The sequence below is a fragment of the Astyanax mexicanus genome, chromosome 7, assembly GCF_023375975.1.
Source record: "Astyanax mexicanus isolate ESR-SI-001 chromosome 7, AstMex3_surface, whole genome shotgun sequence".
In the NCBI taxonomy this organism is placed as follows: Eukaryota; Metazoa; Chordata; class Actinopteri; order Characiformes; family Acestrorhamphidae; genus Astyanax; species Astyanax mexicanus.
Genome location: NC_064414.1, coordinates 32,414,344 through 32,433,122, shown reverse-complemented (window position 1 = coordinate 32,433,122; position 18,779 = coordinate 32,414,344). Strand labels below are relative to the sequence as shown.

Below are 18,779 nucleotides of genomic sequence, written 5' to 3'. Positions count from 1 at the left end.
ACCTCTGTTGGACAGGATAACTTCCAGCCTCAGAAACCGCAAGTTAACAGCATCACACAAGTATTTTGGTGTGACTTCAGTATTTATTTACAACATAGAAAATGAAATACAAATAAAACAACTGAATTAGAATTTGTGTTGATTGATTGACAGTTTCTGAATCAGTTTATCTGATTTTGCTATTTCTATGTATATGTTTGTGTAAAATGATAAACATTGTTGTTTTATTCTACAGAGAACATTTCTCTCAAATTCCAAATAAAAATATTATAATTTAGAGCATTTATTAGCAAAAAATGAGAAATTGCTGAAATAACAAAAAAGATGCAGAGCTTTCAGACCTCAAATAATGTAAAGAAAATAAGTTCATATTCACAAAGTTTTAAGAGTTCAGAAATCAATATTTGGTGGAATAACCCTGTTTTGTGTTCACCTCCACCCGTCTTACACACTGCTTTTGAATAATTTATGCCACTCCTGGGGCAAAAATTCAAACAGTTCAGCTTGGTTTGATGGCTCGTGATCATCTGTCTTCCTCTTGAGGTTTTCAATTTGGTAAAATCTAAAAAACTCATAATTTTAGATGGTCTCCAGTTTTTCCAGAGCTGTATATATATATATATATATATATATATATATATATATATATATATATATATATATATATATGAATTTAGGATCTAGGAAAATTACTGTTTTCTGTGCATGAAATTCTGATGGTTAAAGCTGCGCTCGTGGCTTCCTCCTCCTCCTCCTCCTCCTCCCTCAGCATGCGGCTCGTCCCTCCCTCTCTCCCGCAGATCTGCTATTGTCCCGCGAGTGGAGACGATTTCAGCACCGGGACACATCCTCCCGCGTCTCATAGCAACATGGCGACAGAGGTAAGAGACAACATTTATCATGTACCTCTCTCTTTCATTCTCTCTATCTGCTTCTCTATCTCTCTCATAAACACTCACACACACACTCTCTCTTTCCTTTCTGAGCTTGTGGTGAGAAGAGTGTGAGCGAGCAGGTGAGCTGTAAGACCTCAGAGTTCTGCTCATCGTGGTTTAATATGAAGTTAGTGAGAAAGTGGAGCTGCTGAACACACTGTCCTCCCAGACTCCTGCTGCAGATCTGAATCAACACCACACAGCACACTCTGCTTCACCACCACCACCTCATTTATACCCTCAGAGAACCAGTGAAGGAAAGTGATGAAGAGCGAGATGTTCCAGACCGAGCTTTCTCTCTATCGGACCAACACAGGTTATAATTCAGCACAGGGATTACAGTAACGTAGCCAGTTTTACAGGTATGTTATCTTATCTTAAGGCATATTTCCAGCTCCTGCTGCTGTCAGAGAATACAGATTCAGATGGATTAGAGAGGTTTTTGATGGGATTCAGCACCGTGGACAGAGACTTCATCCTTCATCCTCATCTACTCACCTCCCAGCAACAGTATCATTTTCAGTTCCTCCAACTAAAACAGTGAAACAGAGTCAAACAGCTGAACAGTGTGTTAAGTTTGGTTTTATGTATCTACTAAGAAAACTGAACTTTTGTATTTGGCATCTTTCATATCCATCATCCCATTCTTCACACTTTGTTTTTCATGTTTACACACAGTCCAGCTACAAAATCATGACCACCTTCTTGTTTCTTGTTTTCTGTCCATTACATCAGTTCTCACATCACTTCTCTCCATCCTAATTTCACCCTGTTCTTTAACGCTTATGACCCCACAGGACCGCCACAGAGCAGCTATTATTTGGACATGGTAATGATGTTTTGATGATGTAGTGTGTGGTGTGGTGTTATGCGTAAATCAGACACAGCAGTGCTGCTGGAGTTTTTAAACACTGTGTTCACTCACTGTCCACTCTGTCAGATGCGTCTACCAAGCTGCTCCACCTTGTAGATGTACGAAAAAGACAAGTCAGAGACAAAAGCTCTGTGATCTGTTGCTGCACAGTTGGTGTTGGTCATCCTTATTAGTCCTTCATCACCACCATGCCAGTGTCACTAAGACCTGACCATTAAAGATGCAGAGAAAGATGAATGAATAAGTAAATAATGAAGTCATCCAGACTATGAAGGAACACATAAGGAATCATTTAGTAGCTTAAAAGTGTTAAACAAACCAAAAGACTTCCGAAGCTGGTAACACTTATCCTGTGAAACAGATAAGTAACACTTGGTCTTCCTTTCCTGTGGAGATCCTGATGAGAGCCAGTTTCATCATAACATTTTTGATGGTCTTTGTGACTGAACTTGAGGATACTTTGGAATTTTACTGACTGACTGACCTTCATTTCTTAAAGTACTTGTTATTTGCTTTGTTCAGTAGTTCTTGAAATAATAGGACAATTCAATGTATACCAACTCTGCCTCTTCACAAGGCAACTGATGCTCCTAAAACACATCAGGAGGAGCAAGAAATTCAAGTAATCAACTCTTGACAAGTTTAGCACAGCTGTTAACTGAAAGCCATACCAGGTGATTATTCCTCATCAAGCTGATGGCACGCTGTCATCAGCTATAAGCTATAATATAAAACATATTCTGGTTTGTTTAACACTTTTGTTTGTCTTCATACTTTGGGTGATGTTTTTATTAATCTACAATGCAGAAATTAAGACAAGTGTGTAAGACAAACTCAATTTCTATCACCAGTGTAAGCAGACAAGCTATTTTTGTCTAATGTTAAGCAAAAGAGTTCATACGCCTTTTTTTTTTTTTACAAATCTGGCGCTCTGAAACAGGTGGTGGAAATATCACACAAGTAAAAAATAATTAAGAAGCCTCCTGTATGGATTTATTATGGACATTTTCATAGAGCATATCCTTCTGTAATTCTATCATTTTTAAACAATGTTCAGCAGTTATTCCATCTGATACTGTCATCAGCTAGTTAGTGAACAATGAACATGGGTTATTTTTAGGCTCCTCCATGGATTGCATGGCAACCCACCTCCACTGTCTTCATTAATAAAAAGCCATGAAAAGCCATAGCTGGTACTTTCAAATAGGTTAAAATCAATCTTTAAATGTGTTCAAATATCATTAAATGTCTCCTTTTTTGTATCAAATGTTTGAACTCATGAGGGAGTTATTTGCTTTTTTTTCTTTACTGGTATAACTTAGTCACAACTCAGTCAGTTTGCATTGCATTTACATGTATTGTAGTTGCCAGACATTGATCCTTAGATTGTAAATTAACTCTCATTGGCTCTTGGAACCATCTATTTGCATACTGGGCATGCCCTTCTGTCCCTGACACCCAATATCAATGTGTGGTCATTTCCCTACCCATCTTAGGCTACGTTAGAACTATAAGAACAAGTTAACTATTTTCCTGATGCTAAGTATGGCTTTATGTTGGCTAGAGGCCACATTTGGTGTAATGTTGAATTATGCCATTGGACGCGCCTTATAATCCGGTGCACCATATAAATGAATTCATAAATCTGGTTTTAAAGAGCAGTAAAACCATTCCGCTGAAGGAAAGCATTATAAGGGAGTTTCAGTGAAGTTTTTCTTCATCTTGGAGGCTGGATCAGTATTAGCACTAACCATTAATTGCAGCACTAACTCTTTCACCATTCAGAGGTAAGTACAGTTGTGGTCAAAAGTTTACATACACTTGTAAAAAAACATAATGTTATGGCTGTCTTGAGTTTTCAATAAGTTCTACAACTCTTATTTTTCTGTGATAGAGTGATCGGAACACATACATGTTTGTCACAAAAAACAGTCATAAAATTTGGTTCTTTCATAAATTTATTATGGGTCTGCTGAAAATGTCACCAAATCTGCTGGGTCAAAAATATACATACAGCAACAAAATTTGTCAATTTTGGTGATGTAGCGAGTTGTGTCAATCAAATTAGCTTCATGTCATGGCCTCTTCACTTCTTGTAAGTGATTCTGATTGACTACAGCTGTTGACTTCTCATGAGCCCATTTAAATAGGGCTCATTTGACCCAGTGATTAGACTCAGCTACAAAAGCTACAATGGGAAAGTCAAAGGAACTCAGTGTGGATCTGAAAAAGCGAATTATTGACTTGAACAAGTCAGGGAAGTCACTTGGAGCCATTTCAAAGCAGCTACAGGTCCCAAGAGCAACTGTGCAGACAATTATACGCAAGTATAAAGTGCATGGAACAGTTGTGTCACTGCCACGATCAGGAAGAAAACGCAAGCTATCACATGCTGCCGAGAGGAGATTGGTCAGGATGGTCAAGAGTCAACCAAGAATCACCAAGAAGCAGGTCTGCAAGGATTTGGAAGCTGATGGAACACAGGTGTCAGTCTCCACAGTCAAGCGTGTTTTACATCGCCATGGACTGAGAGGCTGCCGTGCAAGAAAGAAGCCCTTGCTCCAGAAAAGGCACCTTAAGACTCGGCTGAAGTTTGCTGCTGATCACATGGACAAAGATAAAACCTTCTGGAGGAAAGTTCTCTGGTCAGACGAAACAAAAATTGAGCTGTTTGGCCACAACACCCAGCAATATGTTTGGAGGAGAAAAGGTGAGGCCTTTAATCCCAGGAACACCATGCCTACTGTCAAGCATGGTGGTGGTAGTATTATGCTCTGGGGATGTTTTGCTGCCAGTGGAACTGGTTCTTTGCAGAAAGTAAATGGGATAATGAAGAAGGAGGATTACCTCCAAATTCTGCAGGAAAACTTAAAACCATCAGCCCGAAGGTTGGGTCTTGGGCGCAGTTGGGTGTTCCAACAAGACAATGACCCAAAACACACATCAAAAGTGGTAAAGGAATGGCTAAACCAGGCTATAATTAAGGTTTTAGAATGGCCTTCCCAAAGTCCTGACTTAAACCCCATTGAGAACATGTGGACAGTGCTAAAGAAACGGGTTCATGCAAGAAAACCATCACATTTAGCTGAACTGCACCAATTCTGTCAAGAAGAGTGGTCAAACATTCGACCTGAAGCTTGCCAGGAGCTTGTGGATGGCTACCAAAAGCGCCTAGTTGCCGTGAAAATGGCCAAGGGACATGTAACCAAATACTAATGTTGCTGTATGTATATTTTTGACCCAGCAGATTTGGTGACATTTTCAGCAGACCCATAATAAATTTATGAAAGAACCAAATTTTATGACTGTTTTTTGTGACAAACATGTATGTGTTCCGATCACTCTATCACAGAAAAATAAGAGTTGTAGAACTTATTGAAAACTCAAGACAGCCATAACATTATGTTTTTTTACAAGTGTATGTAAACTTTTGACCACAACTGTATATCAGACTGTTGTTTGTGTGTATACCATGTTAAAACAAGATACGTGGGATGAACCGTTCGCTGATAGCACCCTGGCTTACTGGAACACTCAGTCTAGCTCTATCGGGCAGCATTTACTAGCGCTAAGTGCTACGACACCCTTGTTCCTTACTATTGTTGCTTAAAATGTGCCTTTTAATTCGAGGCACCATTTGTATGAAAATAGACCAAAAAAAAACAGACGTTCATTGATAGTGCACCTTTTAACGCGGTGCACCTTATAGTCCGTAAAATACGGTAAGCAACTAGTCTTAATTGTGAATTTGAGAGATGTCAACGTATAAAATACATTTTACTTGAATTGATTTAGCTGTTTAAAACTGTTATTTTGAGAAGTCAATACTAAGTCAGAGGTGCAGGGGTTGGACAATGATACTGAAACACCTGGTTTTAGACCACAATAATGTATTGTCCTGACAGACAGTTCTGGAGGAAACATTGAATTCTGCTGTGATTTGAGCAGCCATGGTTTTATGTTTTTTGGATACAATCAGGGTTAGCACCCAAACATCCCTTTCAGACAGCTTCCTCTTGCATCCACAGTTAATCCTTTTGGGTGCGATTCATCTTTCTTGGTGGTATGCTGACATTACCCTGGATACCGTGGCTCTTGATACATCACAAAGACTTGCTGTCTTGGTCACAGATGTGTCAGCAAGACGTGCACCAACAATTTGTCCTCTTTTAAACTCTGGTATGTCACCCATAATGTTGTGTGCATTGCAATATTTTGAGCAAAACTGTGCTCTTACCCTGCTAATTGAACCTTCACACTCTGCTCTTACTGGTGCAATAATGTGCAATTAATGAAGATTGGCCACCAGGCTGCTCCAATTTAGCCATGAAACCTCCCACACTAAAATGACAGGTGTTTCAGTTTCATTGTTCAACTTCTGTACATCTTAAGTAAAATATTATGGACTTAATTGTTAATAAAGTTAATTAAACTGGAGCATTGGTAAGAACAACATATAATATATATTTGCATGCTTTTTTGTTTCAAGTAAGGGTAATTTGTATTACATTATTCACACATATTTTATGTCGATATCTTCTAATTTGAGAGAGACATGGAGGTACATTTCCCATGTTTTCCATTGGAGATCTTGTCTTATCTATGTCACCACATTGCAGATGGTAGTAGCTCTATGTAAGCAGTTTGTCAGATTGAGTTTGTTCACTCAGTAAAGGTCACTCTTAACTCAAAGCGAGTCAAAAATTGTTTTGAAATTATTCATATCTTCAGTAAACTGTCATAAACATTACAGTCATGCAGCCGCTCTAGGCGTGTTATGATCTTGTTGTCCTACATTCTGCTGAAGCCAACTCTACCTTGTTCCCTCTAGTTCCGCAGAGCAGCATCTCATTATTGCTAGTGCATATTTCAGTGAATCATTTGTTTGCTCCGTGCGATTTCCTTCGTGGGTCCACTGGTTAATGTAGCGTTCAGTGGAATGCACTGGGAGGACTCTGTGTCCTCTCCACTGGCTTACAGCTCTACTTATAGAATCTCCTCTCAGCCTCGTCCCTCGTATTTCTTATTTTAATTCTTCTGTTCCCGTGGCTAATTCCAATTCTTTACACACTCTCTCTCTCTCTCTGTTTCTGTGCTGATCTATTCAGACAATACTTTGGAAATCCCTCCATCCTGTAGTGTGTATTTGCACAGTGTTGCTACAGCAGGGTGTTTGCTCTCCTGAGCCTCTTTGTGAGCCGTCACTCTATGACTGTATCCACACAGGAGACCCAGCACGGCATGTTGAGGGTTTCTCCATTGATTTGTTGCAGTTCCTTGATAAGGACCTTATAGTAGTGCACATACAGACACACACACATATCCACACACATACAGTCCTCTCTGGTTGCATGCCAGCATCTGATTAATTATACATGTCATTTCAAACAGCACTCTCTCTCTCTCTCTGGGATTTTATTTTCCCAAAAACATCTCAGTATGTTTTCTGTAGAAACTTGTACCTCTTTTTTTTTTTGCAACAGTATCTGTTGCATCCAAATTAAAGGTCAATACACTTTAAATAATGGGCACAAAGTGGTCCAGTGGTCTAAAGCCCTGCCACTATGATTGGGAAATTGCTGATTCGAATCCCGGTTATGCAGCTTGCCATCAGCTGCCGCAGCCCTGAGAGAGCACAGTTGGTATTTCTCTCTCTGGGTGGGTAGATGGTGCTCTTTCACCTCATCACTCATAGTGTGATGTCAATCGGCACAAGGCGCCTGTGAGCTGTTGTATTGGAACTGAGTCGCTGCGATTTCCTTCAAGCTTGCTGTGATGCTACTCGGCAATGCTGCATACATCAGCAGCAGTTGAAAAAGAGGTGGTGGCTGACTTCACATAAGTCGGAGGAGGCATATGCAAGTCTTCACCCTCCTTGTGTTGTTCACCATCACTTGTGATGGGGGATATACAGCTGAGTAGCAGCTGAATGGGTGGGACACTTGGCCTAGCTAAATTGGGAAAAAAATGGAAGACAGTGTATTAAAAAAAAAAAGTACACTTCAGTTAATCATGATGTTGCACACAACAGACTAATCAGATTTTTGAAAATGTAAAATATTGTTTATTGTTTAATAAAAAAGGGCCAGGGCGTCAAGCACCACAGGAAACCAAAAGTAAACAGAACAGACATAGCCAAGTCAGAGTTAATCCTGTTGAACTTTAGCAAAGGTCAAAACCAAACCAAAAATACATCTAACGGCAGCTGATCATCCAAAATAATGAGAGTACACAAGAAATGAAGACTCTAGACAGACAGAAAACACACAGCATGCAACTGTGGGTATGTTGGCAATACTTTGCAAAGGTGTGTACAAACTGAAAGGCTATTTATATAGAGCCTAAATAGGTAACAGGTGTAAACAATCTTAAAAATCAGGTCACTAGGATCAGTAGGGAACAGTTTGTTATCAGGGTTGCTAAGAGGAATGTAACATGCTCTTAGAGTGGTCACTGTGGATGTTTAAACACAAAGGAAATATATAGTTTCTACAAGAAATAATGAAGTATTGTAAAAATCGTATTAGTTCGGGTTAAAGAAACACAAACAAAAATAGCAAAAAGTAATGTATTTGTGTCATACAGGTGTATAAATATATAGAGCTCTGAAAACATTTAGAGACCAGTTTAGTTTCTGAATCAGTTTATCTGATTTTGCTATTTATAGGTATATATATAATGAACATTGTTGTTTTATTTGATAAACTATGGACAACATTTCTCCCAAATTCAAAATAAAAATATTGTCATTTAAAGCATTTATTTGCAGGAAATGAGAAATGGCTGAAATAACAAAAACGATGCAGAGCTTTCAGACCTCAAATAATGCAAAGAAATCAATTTCATATTCATAAATCAGAAATCAATATTTGGTGGAATAACCCTGTTTTTTAATCACGTTTTTTATGCATCTTGCCATATTCTCCTCCACCAGTCTTACACACTGCTTTTGGATAACTCTATGCCCCTCCTGGTGCAAAAATTCAAGCAGTTCAGCTTGGTTTGATGGCTTGTGATCATCCATCTTCATCTTGATTATATTCCAAAAGTATACTATATTTAACACCAACAGCCACTCAGAAGCGGAGATTTCAAATGGTCTATGCATTATTTCCGTAGCATAACCGTGTTGCATTTCTTCACTACAGAACGTAAGGCTTTGTATCTCTCTCATTCTAAAATCCTCTGCAGTAAAAGGGGGAGTGCTGTTGCTTAGACAACTGAAACATGATGGTGGCTGTCGTTTGTCATTGCTGCATTTAAGTAGGTGGTGTTACACAGGAGAATATGCTGTTAGTTGTCTTGTAGTTTGCATTCCAAATGATGATGATACACAAAAGAACAGAGACAAAAGAGCAAAGCAATTAGAAAGCAAAACAGCAAGAAGAAAGATCAAACTGGAAAAAGGCCAATGAGATTTCTGCCTTCTGTCCCACAGCGCAAAACAGACGTTGTGGAAAACAGGATCAGATGGATGATTGGCCGATCAGCTGAGAAAGCTGAGTATGAGCCAAGCCTTGGTGACCTTAAGGTTTTACAATTCAGCACATTTTGATAATGCTCTAATACTTACACACAAAGACAAAAAGGCCAAAGAGCAATAGCACCTATACATATGCAGTACATCTATGAATATGCATTAAAATTCCAGGCATTAATTTTAATAATCTCTCTTAAATTTGCAGAGTCAGACTCATAAAGAAAACTCGGTCATGCTCAGTATGCTGACCTCAGTTACCCCTCGTGAAACCCAATAGTGAAGTTTAGGTTGCTTCCATTCAATCATGTTACAGATTTATTCTAACTAGTAGATCTTTTTTTTGTCTTTTGTATGATATAATGTCATTTTATTCGTTGGGGCTGGAACTAAAGTAGTATCTCATCCCATGACTTTTGCCACATCCCATTGAAAAAAAATAAAAATAAAGAACACTACACTGGCCTGTAAAATATGCATGTGTAGTCTCTAACCACCTTCAGACAGCCTGTTACTGTTTTAGTTGAGTTTTCCTTTTACCCTTTTATTTATTTTATTTATTTCGTTTTTTTTTATTTATCTAATTTTATGTTTTGTCTTTTTATTTATTTCATCTCTTTATTTGTTTAGTTACTGGTTTTACTTACTGGTTTAGTTACCTTTTTTATCTTTTTATTTTTATTTATTTTGTCCTTTTATTTTTTATACTTATTATTATTTATTTATTTTAGTTCCATCAATTACCTTTTTTTAATTATTTCTATTCTTTTTTAAATTGTGTTTATATTTTACTATTCTAATTATTTATTTTACTTTGTTTTATTGTTTTATATTTTAGCCTGTCTCCATATCCTTTTATTCTGAATTATTTTATTTCTTCTTAATTAAATCGTATATTGTTTGCTTGTTTTATCATTTTAACTTATTTTTCAGTCCCTTTAATTTTGTAAAGGCTCGGCTACATAGAAAATGAGGGGTACCCTCAATGTTTTACCGAGTGGAAGGTTGATTTGAAAATATTAAAAATATATAAAAAATATATTGTCATTTTTATAGTCTTTTTTTTTTACTTCTATTTGTATGATCTCCTATCTCCTTGTCTTACAATAACAATAATAACAGCTACAGTCATGTCAGCCAAGGATTACCTCAGTCTCTGGAGATAGTTCTTGCCTATGTCAGCTCACTAGGTGCACATTTCAGCTGGGGTTTATGGGCACCTGCAGCATTTCAGCATTTTACCTTTAGAGAATTAAGACTGAGGTCTCTGAATATGATGATCAGTCACAGTATCATAATGAACCACCATATCTGATCAACCATTCACACACAGATTTAAGCCTTAGTCTGAGGTTGATATCCTGGTATTTGGAGGAATGTTTGTTCTGCTCGGGTATGAAACACTCATGCTGGGGTTTTTAAATTCACTGGCTTACACCTCCACCTCTGGGATCTCCTCTCAGTAGACTTCTTTCCTGGTTGTTTCTTTTTATAGTCTGTTTTCTTGGCTAATTCAGGGTATGGTGCACTCAAGCTGTTTTTTTTTTTTTACTTTTTATACACTTACTGGCCACTTGGCCACCACTAGAAACACCTGCTTCGTAAATGTACCGCGGACCCCAGCTGGAGAGTTTAGCTCTGTTATTTTTCATTCATAATTCATGTCACTCCTGCAGCACTTTGTCATTAGTCAGTATCTGACCTCAGGTCCAGTGCTGGCTGAATATTTTTATACTTTTTGCTTGGTGGACTATTTTTAACTCAGTGAGCCGTGAGGCTCATGCCACACTTTAAACCCACTATTTGTCTAAACTCTAAATTAAGCCTGTTTTACATAAACATATACATTCAAAACAGAGATCTTTGAGTTGAATCAACTTATAATATCTTAGTTTAGTCTGTTGCCAGTTTAGTCTTTTTCATTGGCTTCTGACACATTATATTTGGATACAGTTTCTGACACTCATCGTCATTGTGTAGTTATTCCCCTCCGGGCTACCTTAGGTAAACTTCATTTTAGTTCATATATCATAATTAACTGCTTGGCATCTGTGTTGTTGGCTGTAAGAACAAGCATCATTTTCTGTGCTGCTACAATAACTCTGTATTGGCTGTGCTCTCAATACTGTTCACTCTTCATAGTATTTTTTTTTTTGTTTATCTACTTTACTTTAACTATTTAAAAACGAATTAATTAAATGAAATCAAAAAAGAGGCTAAATACAAATCCAAATTTTGTATTTATTACAAAATTATTTGTATTTATTACAATTATTATGAAAAGTGATTGATATAACAAAAATATATAATATACTATCATATATTTTGTGTTGTGGTTAAGTTGGCTGAATCTACATGGATTATTTAGTTCTTACTAAAACCAAAGTAAAACAATTATAAATAATATATATATATATATATATATATATATATATATATATATATATATATATATATATATATATATATATAATTTTAGGAAAATCATTCATTTAAAATATACAGTACAGGCTAAGGGTTTGGACACACCTTCTCATTCAATGTGTTTTCTTTATTTTCATGACTATTTACATTATAGATTCTCACTGAAGGCATCAAAACTATGAATGAACACATGTGGAGTTTTACAGTATGTACTTAAAAAAAATGACCTGGCCTCCACAGTCACTGGACCTGAACCCAATCCAGATAATGTGGCGTGAGCTGGATCACAGAGTGAAGGCAAAGGTGCCAACAAGTGCTAAACACCTCTGGAAGTCCTTAAAAATTCATAGTTAATCGATTACGACAAAAGTTTTGAGTTTAGTGAACTTATTGGGTTTTACAGTGCAGCATTCTTACGTACTCTACTATGCCACTATGCCACTATAATGCTGGTATCAATGCTGTCCTGTGGTTTTGGTGCTTTGGTATGGTGGTCAGTAGATGTATATACTATAGCAGTGATTTTCAGACTGTGGTACGTGCCTACGACCGCAGCACAGCAGTGCCAATATTACACGATATAGCACCGCCTCTCATGTATTATTGCTTAATTAATCTGCATGACAGAAGGAATAAAGTACATAATATGACCATTTTTCTTTCAAATTAAATTTGTGTGGAGGCAGTAAGTGTTACTTGGTGTTTATAATGTGTTCTGCTTGAGGGAAAAGCTGTTTTGAAATCTTGTGATCAGCAAATTGATGCTGCAGAACCTCCTACTAGACCCACAAGGCAGGAACTGCTGCGGTCTGGATAATGTGGGCTCTATTTAATGGCACTGGCTTTACTGCAGGAGCAGTTTTCCTTCTGTGGTGCTGCTGTACAGATGAACTTGAATTGTAATTGTCACACTACATATATATTCTTTCTCCAGGTCTTTTACAAATCAAAATGACAAAACTAAGCGAGATGTCATGCTGATTTTCAGCTAACCAGAAACAAGTGAAGCTGAGGGAGACAGAAGCGGGCGAGCCAGTGTGACTCTGGAAGGGAGAGAGAGAAAAAGAGAGAGAGAGAGAGAGAGAGAGAGAGAGAGAGGGAAGAAGGCCACAGGCATAAGGACAGCAGACAGAAAACAGTGCCACTGCAGTATACACTGTAGCTAAAGGCTTTCACAATCAGTCAGAGCTAAAATTATCTGGAAGTCATTTGTTGAAAGTGACTGGTTAGTCATGTGTGGTCCCACAGCTTTGGCAGCATTTATATCCTGTTATACATCCTGCTGGCCTTTAAGAGGCTGGAACAGTCATATGCATCCTATACGACACGTACACAGGTTACACATGCAGGTTACACAGGAGATTCTTTCATGTAACAGCTTAGAGAATCGACAGTATAGAGGCGCTACGGTGTTTAAAGGGGCTAAGTGCTGCTAATAAGATCTGGAGACCGCTGGTTCGAATCCCCGTCATGCAGCTTGCCATCGCTGCGCTTTCCTCCGAGCGCGCTGTGATGCTACTTGGCAATGCTGCATCAGCAGCAGTTTGAAAAGAGGCGGTGCAGATGTGCCCTCCTTGTTTTGTGGCATCACTAGTGATGGAGGATACACAACTGAGTAGCAGCTGAATGGGTGGGACAATTGGCCTAGCTAAATTGGACAAAAAAGGGGAGAAAATTAGAAATAAAAAAAGAAACGCCTTTACAGACATTAATACTTCATATAGATCAGACACTGATTTTCACAGATATTCTTAATATTCTTAATATTTTTACTATAATAAACACATTTTTTATTGTTTTTCAGTTTTGGACAATAACCTTTACACTGTGTCAAAATTCCATGCTGAAGTTCGAAAAGAGTCACTAGAAATTCTCGAAAGTTACTTTATTAAAATAATTTTACACTGACTTATTGAGTAAGTTAGAGAGTTTTTGGTTTCCTGTTTAGTTGCCAATTGTGTAAGAATTGTTTGTGTGACAAAAGTTAAACATTATGGTTCAAGGTCTACATGATACTTGAAATAAAACTAATGGATCATTTTCTCATACAGAAAGAGAAAAATGTGGACAATAAAATGGGCAAACATCTAATACTTCATGCAGTTGTTTATGCTGTTTACACTTTTGTCTTTTTACTGTGACCTCTCTCCTACATTTTACTGACACCTCTCTCCTACATTTAATTGAGCAGGTCACAGGCATGAAATTTGATCTGGCTCACATTGCCCCATATCAGATATCGGATCAGATCGGATTTCAAAACCACTTATGAAAATGGTCCAAGTTGGAATAGGAAATGGCAGAAATGGTGTGTTTTTGCCATTCACACTGCAGCACAGAGAACACATCTGTGTGAAATATGCAGGAAAAACCTGGATTTTTGCCTGCTGTATTAACATTACCTAACTTTTTGTCATATGTATAATAGTATAATTTTAATAAGGCTTTAACATAACTGAGATCTTGTTAAGTTCCATAGTTTAGTTATGATAGTATTTTAATTATGCACTGACTGGCCAAAGAAAGGCACCACCTGGATTTAACGAAGAAAATGATCTGGAGTTGCTGCAGGTGGTCAGGTCTAGGTTCAGCAAAAGTATGCGCTCAAAAAATCATTGTTTTTTTCTTTCTTGATCGCAGGGGCATATTCCAAGATAAAAATGTCAGAATTCATTAGGGTTGGAATTGGTGAGAGTGGTTCAGGGAGCATGAGATCATCATTTTCCCACATGGACTGAGAAAGTTCACCAAAGAGACCAGACCTTAACCCCATTGAGAATCTTTGGGATGTTCTGGAGACTTTGTGCAGGGGTCAGACTCTACCATCATCAATGCTGCAAGATCTTGGTGAAAAATTTATGCAACACTGGATTGAAATAAATCTTGTGACATTGCAGAAGCTTATCAAAACATTGCAATCAAAAGCTAAAGGCGGTCTCATAAAATATTAGAGTGTGTGACCTTTTTTTGGTGGCAGTGTATGTACAAACGATATCCCATAACTTTATAATAGTTGATGCCTGGAAAGAGTTTGTCTATGCTGTCTAACAACTGTTCACTGCCAATATAACCTTTATATTGAAGTTTTATATTAAAATTGTACCGTTTCTTACTTTCTCTCTCTGGGAGGCCATATCCTTGAACTTTTTTCACGTGAAGTAACCAGAGAGGAAGGAGTAAAAGTGCAGAATCATCATGGCGTCTGTTTAAAATGAGTGAATCCTTCTTATTCTTGTCTAAAGGAAGAGTAAGGAAGTGCTCTGCATGCTTTGGAGTGTCTGCTGTAGCCCATCACTCCTCCTCACATGCCTCTACAGAGCTTCCCTGCTACTTAACACAAACTGCTTCTCAGTGCTGGCAGCCCGGTGCCTTCTAAACTTTCAGCTGGACAGGCCTGAACCGTTTTACAGTAACTCTGCAGGGAATACATCATTCTGAGGGGAAATCCTTACGATGGATAATACTCACAGCCCTGAGTGAGGAATGTGGTGTTTGAGCCATTTCCTCCTGATCTGGCCTGAAGCTGGGCTCACTCAGTGCAACAATGCCGTCTTTAATTCAGGTTTAACTGCTCTGTAAATGGGTGGTCTTCTACCGCATAGCACCTGCTGACTTCCAGGCATTCTGATTTCAATACCGGCCTTAAACAGTCATGTGACCTGCTGAGATTCACATTAATGTTCTGCTCCCCACACTGTGTTCTGATCATAGCTGTTATCTCTCTGAGGATCATCTCCGCAGATCAAAGTGTAAGTCTAATTAGCCTGGTCTCGTTAGCTTTGATGTTTCTCATAGCAACAGTGCAGACTAATTAAGCTTCATACACCTTAATTACAGTACAGTAACCTGACTGTGACTCTCCATGTAGACCTCGATTACACCTGGTTACTTCATACAGCATGACTGGTATCTGCACTATAATGAATGAACTAGAATTAATGAATCAGTTTCTCTGATATAGGTAGATGATTTATAGGTAGATGTTTGGGTAAAATGAACATTCTTGTTTTATTCTATAAACTACGGACAATATTTCTCCCAAATTCCAAATAAAATATTGTCATTTAGAGCATTTATTTGCAGAGAATGAGAAATGGCTGACAGAACAAAAAAAAGATGCAGAGCTTTCAGACCTCAAATAATGCAAAAGAAAAAAAAAGTTCATATTCATAAAGTTTTAAGAGTTCAAAAATCAATATTTGGTGGAATAACCCTGGTTTTAAATCACTTGCATCCAGTTTTCATGCATCTTGGCATGTTCTCCTCCACCAGTCTTACACACTGCTTTTGAATACCTTTATGCCACTCCTGGTGCAAAACTTCAAGCAGTTCATTTTGGTTTGATGGCTTGTGACCGTACATCTTCCTCTTGATTATATTCCAGAAGTTTTCAATTTAGTAAAATTAAAGAGCTGTAGATTTAAAAACATTATCATATAGTATGTATCAAATTGTATAGTGTTAAATAATAACAGATCACATGTAAATTAAGTCACTGTAATATACTGTAACAGTAAAATAACTGTATTTTATCAGCATAATATAGTATTTTCTGTAAAGCTATGGAAAAACACACCATCCTTCCTTTACAACTTTCTGTTTTCATGACTTTTTTCACTTTTTATTAAACTGCTCAAACTCTTCATACTATTCATTTTAGTTCCAAAGTACACTTTTTCCTGAGCTTAATTTGTGTTGTTGTGAGCTGGATCAAACTTTTATGACTGTTTTTCTTCCCCACACTTTGTAATAAAAAAAAGAAAACTCTTGTCCCGTAAACAGTCAATGGAGCCCAAATCTAACAAGTAATCATGAGAAGTAGTTTTTCTTTCATTTATTTGCTTGCTGTGCCTAATTTTTATGCTCAACTATGTTAAAATTGTTTCCGCTCCCATTGTATGAAGCTAAAGTGGGCTTCTTATGAAACAATTTCTTGTTTTAATTTTTTAGTGCGGATTAAAGATGCAGAAGCTACATTCTGGCACCAGCATCACAGCAGTGGAAATAAAATCAAATATGATGCCAATATATGTCTCGTACGTACAGCAGGATTTCTTACCCTTACCTTACCGTTTTTTTTTTGTTGTTGTTGTTGTTAGTTTAGAAAAGCCAACTTACTGTTCTTCTTAATATTCTTGTTATTATTTTCCTATTATTCTTTTTTTTTTAAATGCTACTCCTTGCACAGATTTGGATGTGGAAACATGGAATTTAGCAGGATTTATATTGACTTACGTTGCTTGTGGTTTTTGGAATGATACGGTTTTCGTACAACATGCGTTTTTATGTTTAAATATTTTCCCATAGGAATCCATTCAAAAGTGTCACTTTAGGGACACTTTAGAGGAGGGAGGGATAGAAGAGGTGCGTGCTTGTAAACAATGATGGCATAACAATGATGGCAGTACAAACGGTGGTGCAAATGACTAACAAATCCAAGGGGAAAATACAATAGGGAGAAAGTATATAGATGTGCAGGGATTGGCAATACTTTGCAAAGCAAGACAAACAGGTTTAAATAGACAGTTTGTAATGAGTCACATGCAAAACAGATTAGTATTCCAAGGTAAGTTAAGTCTGGAAACTGTTCACAATTACTGATGAGTGCAATGTGACGTACATGAGGAGTATGAGAGCTGTAATCACTAGATTTGCCAGAAGCAAGAGAAAGCCTGACAATTTTATAGTAATTATTTATTAATAGTAATTATTCCATTTTTAGATTTTATTAACAAAATGTAATGGTGCAATATTCAATAAATTTGCAATGATCACTCAACATTCTTACTTCACTAACAATCTTGACACTGAAAGCATTAAATCTCCACAGCATTGCTCCAGAATCAAACAGAAAGCTCTTGATTTTGGAAGAAATATTAAACGAGCAGATGTCCCTTTCTGTAAAGGCAAGGAACACAGAAAAGGTCATTTCTATAGAATGACTCAGCACTGATGTCCTTTCTGTTAGACTATAAACTTAGTCGTAAAACATTAGCAGTAAACTGATGCTGTATTTAGCATCCAATCTCTGTGCAGCAATTACCTTAATGGGGTCACGTCTTTGGAAAAGGACTCAGTGCTGTATGTCTGACTGTGAGGTTCGCCTATTGAAAGACTGATTTGTTTGTAGTGTGAATTCTGCCCCCTGGATTAGTGAGAAAATAAAGGGACAAGGTGAGAAATCAAGCTAAATAACGCAGCTTTTGATAAGCTCTCTGTCGACCCATGAAACAATTTCACAGCAGTTTCACAAAGTCAGGGATATGTTCTTGGCAGGAGTTCAGAAAGCCGTTGAGTGCTCCAAGCCAAAGTGTTGAGCTGAGGAATAGTAGTTGTAGGCAGTCCTATTAATAACATATAAGACGACGAGGAAAGGACTAATATAGCTTCTCTATTTATAGCCTTGCTCTCTTTTGTACAATATAATTAGAACAACAAGGACGTTCTTTATTTTAACAAGAAAAGACTTGAGCAGCAGCTACTGTAATCTAAAACTGTGTTTCTGACTAATCTATTTAATTCTTTTAGTGTTTTTTTGTCGAGTTTTTTTGGGTGTGTTTGAAAGTAATTCGAGATTATAGAAACGCTCAATTTAATGACTGGGAGAAATAAAATACTGTCATTATTATGTACTATAATTGGGTCGAAATGTTGAAAGACTAAGACTAATATCTAATATGAGTAAATATTCACTAAATGTAAAATGATTGTTCTGCTTAATTCCATGTCAAAACATTAATGAGCTTATTGGTTGGTTGCCAATATATATATATATTTCTTTTTTTTCTCAGCAATAAGCCATCAAATAAACTAATGAGCTGAAAAAAAACAACAATTCTGGCCTGATAACTGTTTTGATATTGTGTCCTGCTGGTGGAGGTTTAGTCACCCTCTTGGTGTTGGGTTAGATGGTGGATAAGAGTCTCCATCGGTGGTCCACCGTTTAGTGAAAGAACTACTTCCAGTTCCATTTTTTTCTGTTTTGAATTAATGCTACAATAATATATTTGATCCAGATTGGATGGACATCTCATAAACACATCATATTGTAGCATATCTGAATGACCTA

The 18,779-nt window shown here is 37.3% G+C and overlaps 1 protein-coding gene across 1 annotated transcript in view; it reads left to right on the top strand.

Moving 5' to 3' along the window:
• Positions 1-772: 772 nt before the first annotated feature.
• golga7bb (golgin A7 family, member Bb) overlaps positions 773-18,779 on the top strand; it is a 33,778-nt gene continuing 15,771 nt past the window's right edge. The window contains exon 1 of the mRNA XM_007240382.3: positions 773-881. Within this exon, the coding sequence (XP_007240444.2) occupies positions 870-881 (12 nt within the window). The 5' untranslated portion in view covers positions 773-869. The remainder of the gene's footprint in view (positions 882-18,779) is intronic.